At 46.4% G+C, this 9,328-nt stretch overlaps 1 protein-coding gene across 1 annotated transcript in view; it reads right to left on the bottom strand.

Moving 5' to 3' along the window:
- RNFT2 (ring finger protein, transmembrane 2) overlaps positions 1 to 9,328 on the bottom strand; it is a 53,085-nt gene extending 43,757 nt beyond the window's left edge. Inside the window, exons 1-3 of the mRNA XM_023528248.1 lie at positions 9,257 to 9,328; positions 6,131 to 6,231; positions 2,868 to 3,021 (exon numbers count right to left, since the gene is read on the bottom strand). Of these exons, the coding sequence (XP_023384016.1) occupies positions 2,868 to 3,021; positions 6,131 to 6,231; positions 9,257 to 9,313 (312 nt within the window). The 5' untranslated portion in view covers positions 9,314 to 9,328. The remainder of the gene's footprint in view (positions 1 to 2,867; positions 3,022 to 6,130; positions 6,232 to 9,256) is intronic.

The following is a 9,328-nucleotide window of genomic DNA, read 5'->3' as shown; positions in this document are numbered from 1 at the left end:
CTGAGCCCAACTGGACGCCAGGGGCCACGGGAGCCCAGTGATACAGTCCACCCAGGTCAGCCTCCTGGACAGAGAGCAAGTTAAGAAGGGCGGAGAGCGTATCTAAAGGGCCAGAAGAAAGGCACCCAGCACAACCATCACCTCCATTTTATAGATCAGAAAACTGAGGCATACAGAGGCTAACTAACTTACCCAAGGTCGCACAGCTCGTCCGTACAGAGCTAGCAGTCATGAATCACACTTAGGAGTATTGTGAATCATTCACTGAGCGCTGACCACGTGCTAGGCACAGGGTAAAACACTTTCTATTTCTCACCGGCAATGGTTCTTACCAGGCTAGTCCTTAGGAGGAAGGTGCTATTATGGTCATCAGTTGACAGGTGAGGAATCTAAGACTCAGGTTTTGTTATTTGCCCTGTCATTTGTCACAGCTAGAAAGGGGTACAGCTGGGACCTGAATGTAGACATGTCCAATGCCGAAGCCCATGTGCATAACCATTAGGCCATGCTGCTTCCAGGTGTCAAGTCCCTAGTGCCCACTTGGTATGTGACGTAACCATTGTTACTGTGGTCTCAGGAGGGGCAAGTGGGGGACATCGTGGGACTGTTTTAGACCCAGTGTTCCTCGTTTTGCCTTTCCTCTTTTTTTTTGGTCTTGATGCCATTTTAGACTTCCTGGCACTGCCTCTGGGCACCAGAGCTATGTCTTCATCTAAGAAAACCTCAACAGCCTAGGATTTGGGCTCAATCGGGTAAATCACAAGGTGGGGGAGGAGAGTGCAGGTGAGGTGTCGGGGGTGTGTGTGGGTGTGTAGGTGTGTCAAAATCAGACTCGGATTGCCTTGGTGTGAAATAAGAAGAAATATACACATTGGTCTCTGCCCCCTGGATCCTGACATACAACCCCCAGTCCCCCTTGTAAATGGGGGTGTTAGAAGAATCTTTTGTTTTAACATTCAGTCCTTGATCCCAGTTCCTGATGCAGAGCTCCTAAGACCTTTGTAATTTCTTGAGTGATGGGAGCATCTGCCGTCAAACTCCTAAATCCCTCGGAACTTCCTAGAGTGTCTTTTGTTCTAACGAGGGGACCCTTGGTGGTCTCCCGGGTCGGGGCTGGCTGGTCACCAGAAAGACCGAGCCATGATTAGAAGCTTGGAATTTTCAGCTCTAACCCCCAAACTTCATGCTGGAAATGGAGTTTATAATCCGTCATGCCTACATGATGAAGCCTCAAAAAAATAAAAATCCCAATAGTACGGGGTTCAGAGAGCTTCTGGGGTGGTGGACGCATCTACATGCTGGGAGGGCAGCGCACCCCAACTCTATGGGGACAGAAGCTCCTGCACACAGGACTCTCCCCCACCTTGCTTTGTGTACCTCTTCATCTGGTTATTCATCTGTATCGTTTATCCTATCCTTTAATAATAATAATTACATATTTAATAAACATAATACATGAAGTACTGTTATATGAAGATGGAGGAAGGAACGCAGCCCTGACGACACCCTGACTTTAGTCTGGTGAAATCCATTTTGGAATTCTGACCTCCAGAACTATGAGATAGTAAGTTTGTTACTTTAAGCTAAAGTATAGTGTGAAGTATATTATATACATGAAGTATATAATAAAAATATACTTAATAAAAATTATATATTTCCACTACATATTTAATAATAAATACATAATTATAAAAAACAGTAATTGACAAACTGGTAAATGTAAGTGTTTCCCTGAGTTCTGTGAGCTGTTCTAGCAAATGAATGAACCACGGACGGGGTCATGGGAACCTTGATTTAAAACCGGTTGGTCAGAAGCACAGGTGACAGCCTGGGCTTGTGACTGGCGTCTAAAGTGGGGAGGGAGCGGTCTTGTAGGACTGAGCCCTTAACCTATGGGATCTGACGCTATCTCCAGGTAAGACAGAGTCAGAACTGAGTTAAATTGTAGCTGGTGTCAGAGAATTGCTGGATGTGTGGAAAACCCACACATCTGGTGTCAGAAGTACTGAGTGTGTGAGTAAAGAAGAAACACAGGAGTGTGTTTTTCCTATATACCTGGCTGATGGCTTTAGTCAGCTGTCACTCAAGATGGACAGCCAATTCTAACCCACTCTTCTGCCAACCAATGCCTAGGATGAATTCTGAGCATTCTGAAGTTGAAAAGATGGCTGTTTTTACAGCATGGAAAGCAAGAGTTTCCAGAGATTATTTAGTCTATCTGCCTCTGTTCAGACTCCCCACTTCGGGTCTTCCTGCAGAGGCACTGGCAATAATTATATCCTAAAGATGACATTTTGCCCTAGCCTTGCTCAGTCCTCTGAATTGCAATAGTTATCCCTCTCAACACCTCTTCAACCCAACACCCGCCTACAGGCCTTTCCCTACAGTCAACTGCAAAACATCATGGCCATCACTCCCAACCCTGTGTCCGCAGCAGACACCGCTAATCGATCATAGAGTTCTTTCCTTCTGAGCCTCAGTACCCTTTATAAAACATGCTCCCAAAGCCACAAAGAGTGAAAACTCATGAGAGCTATCCTTCCCCGAGAGAAGCAGGACCCACTGCATGTCAACATGCTTTTCTCCTTTCTCGGGGGAAATTCAGGTGAAATCTGCATCAAGGGCAGCTTTGAAAAATGAAACAGGAAATATACTTTGGAGCAGAGGTGTGACAGGCAGGTGCTGACAACGAAGAACCATGCCTAGCTTTTAGGAATTATAAGGTGGGTGACAGGATTTGTTAGCTCAGACTCTGTTCATTTGGGACCCTGACATCAGGCCCACTCTTTCCTCCTCCAGAAGGCACTCTGAATCCCCTGCATGATCAACATGACTGGGGCTCCTTGGTGGCCACAGGCAGTATCTACCTTGGACTTGACGGCCAGGATGATCTTGGGCAGGGCCACGACCAGGCACTTGAGGGCGATGGTGATGTACTTCAGCACAAAGTCTGCGATCCCCACGATCCACAGCAGGTCGAAGAAGTCTAGGGTCTCCAGGTTGGGCTTTAGAAATATGAGGCTGTGGAGAAGGTTCAGAGAGTCAAGATGCTCACTTAGGATCACTGGCCCTTGGCAGCTCCTTCTACTGATTCCAGGAGCCTTGGAAGTATTACCTGTAGAAAGAACACTGAACTGGCTGAACTGGGAGTCAGACACGTGTCCTGTTCCTGAATCTGGTTACTGTGTGTGCTCAGGTGAGTATCTTAATTTCTCTGAGCCTCAGTTCCCTTAAGGGTTAAAATGAGTCTCTTAACTTCTCTGAGCCTCAGTTCCCCTGAGGGTTAAAAGATGAGATTAGCCTAGAGTATCATCAGTTAAGGTCCCTCTGTTATTTTATGGGTCAACAACACGCTTCACAAGGGGAAGCAGAAGGAAGGAGGGAAGGCCGACACTATGGAGGGCGGGGAAGAAGGAGGGGAGAGAAAACCGATGTGCCAGACACTGTGCTAAGCTCTTCATTCAGTGTATCTCACTGTCCTGCACAGTGAGTATTGCTTCTCCCCAGTTTATAAATGAGGCACTGAAGGTTGGAGATTCAAATTCAGACTTGAATTTGAATCCAAGCTTCTCCATTTATTGGGCAAATAATGTTGTCTCTGTAAGCCCCAGTGTTATTATCAGTTAAATTCCTTCCCTCATAGTGGTACTGGTGAGATTTGATTCAGTAACAAGCATCCTTCTATGAGATTGCAGACTCTGCCATGCAGCCAGGAGAACAGCAACTCTCTGAGGCAGGCCCCCTTATCTACCCCATTTTGCAGATGAGGAAACTGAGGCATAGAAAGATAAAGTAATATGCACAAGGTCCTGCATATATTAAGAGGGGGAGGTAGACTGAAACGCAGGCATCCCAGCTGCAGTTAGTACCCTCAATCCTTACTCTACAGCAAGGCTACTCGGAGTGTTAACTCATTTTAACCAACTGTGACCAGGTAAGTTCACCTCACACTCAAGTTCTGTACTTACCTCAATGGAAACTGGCAATAGCTGTTCTCAAACTGGCACATGTCCATGGACCACAGTGAGCATCACTGCTCTCTACTCACAGAGGATGATGATGTTATTCATAATATAACAGTAGTAGCTAAAAGCTCTTGGTTCTTTACATCACACTGGCCCTACTCTACACACTTTATGTGTCCTAACTTATTTTGTCTTCCCAATGGCTCTATGAAGTGGGTGCTATGATTATTCCATTTTGAGCTGGGGAAACTGGGGTGCTAAGAGGTGGTGTCGCCTGCCCACAGCATATTAGCTAGAATGTGGATTTAGGACTGGAACCAGCACCCAAACTGTACTTGCTCCCTTGCTTTTCTCCCCACTGGATTGGAGGCTCTGAGCGAAGGCCCGATCGAGTTTCACGTGCCCCCTGCAGGGAACAGTACACACAGCCCAGAGTGGTTGCTTTCTGAATGCTTCCGACATACTCTGCTGGGCTGGTTGAAAACTGTGAACCGAGGCCTCTTTATTATAGTATTCTAGGAACGAACTGGTCTATTTGTTTACTTTTATTTTTTAAAACCTATTTCTATTTATAATAAAAATCTTTAAAGAACTAGCATAGGGCAAAATCGATGACAACGATCCATGTTGGCAATCTCTCACAATACCTCAGGCTCCTTCCATACCCTCGTCCTGTCTCCGTGGGATTCTTTGTATCCAAGTTTGAGTGGCCGTTCACGTTATAACACGGGAGAGGTCAGCAGCCCTGAGCTCCCTCCTCTGCCTCTGCTCATCCTTCCCGGGGATATCGCGGGCTGGTTGGTTGACTTCCATGCTCTGCTTCTCTGTTATGCTTCTGATTGCAATAAAATGAAGATCTGCCTTCCACTTTCTATTTTATCTCAGAGTTATCTCAGAGATAGGTGTTAAAGTCACCTATCTGGGTTTTAGTTCAGTGTCTTAGTGTTTTTTGTTTTGCACGGTCTTATGTTTTCTGTTTTGGCATTTGTAGGAGGGGTGGAGCAAATGTGTTTTCCCACAGATTGATCACTAGGTCTACTTATTTCTAACATACGCTATGAAAATTAATGAACTGATATATTTTATCATCGGTTTTGCTCCTTATTAGCCATCACCGCCAATAGGTAGAGTAATTCATCATAAAAGAATAAAATTAATTACAGGATTATGATATGTCGAATGGTCTGTGGTTTAGCCAGTAGTTTTCACATATTGAAACATTTGGCCTCCCTAATAATTAGCCTGTTCAGGTGGGTGAGGCAAGAATAAACTGGGTCGCAGTTTCACGAATGAGGAGATTAGGACAGGCTCAGAGGAGTTCCATTATCTGCCACAAAGCACAAGGCTGGTAAGTGGCAGGACCAAGACTCTCTGACACTGGTCATCAGACTTAAATCCTAGAAAGACGTGAGCTTGCTGTTAAGGGCTAGTTACCGGGACTAAGATCATTGAAAAGGGTTTCCTCACTATGAAATGGGGACATCAGTATTCTGCTGGGTCACTGGGAAGGCAAAATAAGATCATAGCTATTGGTATTACCTACAAAACACACTCCAGATCGATATCAAACAGGAAGAGTCTCAGCTCTGTTGCTTTTCTCCCTAAACCGCTTTTTCTTTCTGTGCTGCCAGTTTGACTTAGCCCGGGTTTGATGGGGACGCAGAAGGCTGAGTCTGTGACTGTGATCATGCCCAGAGTACGACAGGAGCTGGAAATTCATTCCAGGTTCTGGGAAACTCCACCTCCTAGAGCCTCCAGCGGCCTTGATACTCTGGGCTAGACTACTAATGCAGTGTGTGAGATGTGAGCTGATGTCTCGGCACTAACTGCCCGATTGCAAAACAGATGTGCGTGCTCTGAAAGCTTGGCTCGAGTCTCAAGCCCATCCTGGAGGCCCTCACTGGCCAGCCCTCCTCCACTAGCCACTGTGTGTCTATTAGAAAATATAAAATTAAATATGTGGCTTGCATTTCTAGGAGAGAATTCTGCTCTAGGCATGTGTGTACATGACAGGGTGGAACTTGAAAGTTACTATGTGACAAAGCACTACTGCATTGTTCTCAAGTGAAAGGGTGTGTGTCCCAACCCTGACAATACCCTCCCCCACTTTCCCACGGCGGGGCGGGGGGGTGGGGGGGCGATGTGTGTCAGATTCCCCTGCTCACCTGTTGTACAGCTGCTGGGAACTGAACGTATAGAGGACATACAGGGTGTTCCCCGCCAGAAAGGCCAAGATCCACAAGATGACCAGCACTGACCTCTTTTCCTGGAGAGAAAGCAAGAGATCTGTAGGGATGCTGCAGTGCCAAAGGTGTACATGGCGGAATATTCCAGAATGTTTTCTGACAAGGAGTAACTTTTCCCTTTCTCAAAGGTTTGGAGGAAACTTTGGGGCTAGTGGTGAATAGAGAAGCATGTTGGCATCTTTCCATCCTACTAGCACCCAAGGGATGATTATGACAGAAATGTGGAAACCTGCTTGGGGAATTACCCAGAAAGGCAGGATAGCGCAGTGGTTAGCAGCACAGACTTTGGAACTGGATGCCTGAGTTCAAATCCTTGGTCTGCTACCGGGGCAGATTACTTAAACTCTTTTCATTTCCCTTTCTTCGTCTGTAAAATGGGAATACATTGTCTCTCCCTCAGAAAGCTGTGAAAATTAATTTAATGTACATGAGATGCTTCGAAAAGTGCCTGGTGTATACTAGATGTCAGTTCACATTGACTGTTAGGAGCTAAGGCACAGCGAGGCTAAGCAGCTCCTACACATTTTAGGCCTCAGTGCCCTCATGTAAAAACAGGGCTTTTGTTAAGGATTAAGTAAAATTCATAAATGTAAACATTCGGTCTGGTACAGGTTCATACTTCAGGCTCGCTAAATGGTAGGACCCAGTATCCAGACTTTACAACCCGGCAGAAGATGTCACATCTATAGGCTGGAAACTTCTGCTCTCATTTTTTCTAGCACAGTCCTCCCTCCAGGCTACTGCCCTGGTCTGAAGTTCAATGCAGGTCCATACTTATAAGATTAAATTCAAATTCGTACGCTTGGCTGTCAAAGCCCTTCACAATCTGGCCCCGTTTCTTTCTCCAGCCTCTTTTCTGTTTAGTTCTCAGGAAGACAAGCTAGAAAACATTCTCAGTTTGCTATTTCCCATTAGCTTCTCGGCCTAACAGCCATCGCAGGAAATTTCTGGAGGAGGTGCCGGGCAGGGTGTGTCCGCGCCTGCGCACCCCGGGAGACATACGTAGACCCTCGTGCTGCTGATTCTCAAAAGCTCATGTCTTCCTGGACCAGGGCGGCTGCATTGCTGGAATAGGATGAGCTCATAGCTTTCCCAGTGTAACCTTCCCTGCGGTTTCGCTAAATGCTCCACTGTCTCCAGACACAGCTCAGTGTCCCACACACCCTCACCATGTATATTTCCTCAGCGTAGACAAAATAAATGCATCTCCATCCACCCATTATCCCAGGAGTGGTCAAGTTTAATGACCCTAGAAACCACCTCCAACCAACCAACTGCTCTTCTCAGTGTGATTAATCTACTCGGCAGCCCTTTTTACCCCAATAAATAATGGATTCCAGTTTAATCCACTGTGAATCCAAACCAAAGTTGGAAGAGAAAGAGGGAATTAGCAGTGCCCAAAGCCAAACTCTGAAGAACAGAAGGGATAGTTCTCTAGTTGTAAGTTGAAATTGCCAAACTTACTAAGGGTCATGCAGACTCTTTCACAGAAAATATGTGCAGGCAGGCAAAACAATACCAGTGTCTTTAATTCATAGGGTTCAGGACCCCGAGAAGCCTGCCCACAGATAAAGGCATCTTTTTACCCCTTAAAGCTCAAGTCAAGGTACATTTTAGAGATAGCCAAAAAGTGTCCCATTATGGTGTAGATGGATCTGTTGTTCTAATAGCAGAAAGGGGTTTGTATGAAGAAGATGAGACTAAGGGTCAGGAAGAACCTCTGGCTCCATGGCCAACTCTGGACCTCAGTGGGCTCATGTCCTCAATGGAGACTGAGCTGCCCTTCACGCCTCACAGAGGTCCAGGTGCTTTTGAGAAATCAGATGATGCCAAAAAAGGGATCAGAGAGGATGGTGGCTATTATGGGATCATATGTACAGCACAAAGCATAGGCTTATTAAATAGCTCAATTACATGTTACCTATATGCCTAGCACTGTGCTAAACACCTTCTCTGCACTATCTCATTTCATCCATTCTATGGGTATATGAAGTTGGTGTGCACAGTTCCTTTTCCAGAGGTGGCATCTGAAGCTGAGATCGCCGAGGTAACCTGTCTAAGGGTTGGACGTAGGTGGAGGAGCTGGGATTTGAATTTGGGATGAGCACAGCAGCCTGTGGACTCAATGTCTGGGTTTATCTCCTGATGCCACCACTTGCACTGGCTGTGTGACCTCAGGCAAAAAACTTAGTGTTTCTGAGCTACCATTTCCTATTGGGAAAATGAAATGAGAATGGCTCTGCCTCTCTCCCAGGTTGCTGGGACAAATGTGCAAGATGAAGTGTGCAAGGAGCCCAGCACTGTGCTGGGCACGCTTAGTGCTCAGCAAGTATTAAGAGGGCATTTAGGATGATGGTGGTGAAGCTGTATGGCCACCGAGTAGTGCCAGGAGGATGGCCTGTACCATGAGGATGGGTTGGAAGTGAGCTAACTGGTTGAATGTCAGGAGGGTAAAGGGACTAGGCTGGGGCGCATGGGGGAGATGCTGCCGGTAGAAGGGCTTGGGAGAAGGATGGCACATCCGGGGATCTGCCCAGGGATGGCAGGCATAAGAATAGCCTCCCAAAGATGTCCCTGTCTTAATTGATGCAGCTTGTGAATATGTTAGGTCACATGACAAAGGGGAATTAAGGTTACAGGTGGAATTACCGTTGCTATCAGGTGACCCTGAGATGGGGAGAGACTTGTGGATTATCCAGGTGGACCCAATGTCATCACAAGGGTCCCTAAAAGTAGAAGAGGGAGGAGAGTCAGAGGGAGATGTGACTACGGAAGGATGGCCACAGGGATGCAATGGTGTTGGCATGAAGAGGAGGAAGGGGCCAGGAGCCAGAGAATGTAGGTGACCTCCACAACCTAGAAAAGGCAAGGAAACAGATTCTCCTTGAAACTCTCCAGAAGGAATACATTCTTGTTGCCACCTTGAGACCCAATTCAGACTTCTGATAGACAAGGCTATAAGATAATAAATTGATGTTTTAAGCCACTAAGATTGTGGCCATTTGTTACAGCAGCCATAGGAGACTAATTTGCCAGGTGACTCACCTTCAGAGAGACTTGTTCTCGGAGCGTGGAGTTGGCGTAGGCAAAGGTGCTGGCCATCCCAATGCACACAGC

The sequence above is a fragment of the Pteropus vampyrus genome, unplaced genomic scaffold (genome assembly GCF_000151845.1).
Source record: "Pteropus vampyrus isolate Shadow unplaced genomic scaffold, Pvam_2.0 Scaffold23, whole genome shotgun sequence".
Classification (NCBI taxonomy): domain Eukaryota; kingdom Metazoa; phylum Chordata; class Mammalia; order Chiroptera; family Pteropodidae; genus Pteropus; species Pteropus vampyrus.
This window is presented reverse-complemented; position numbering and strand designations above follow the sequence as displayed.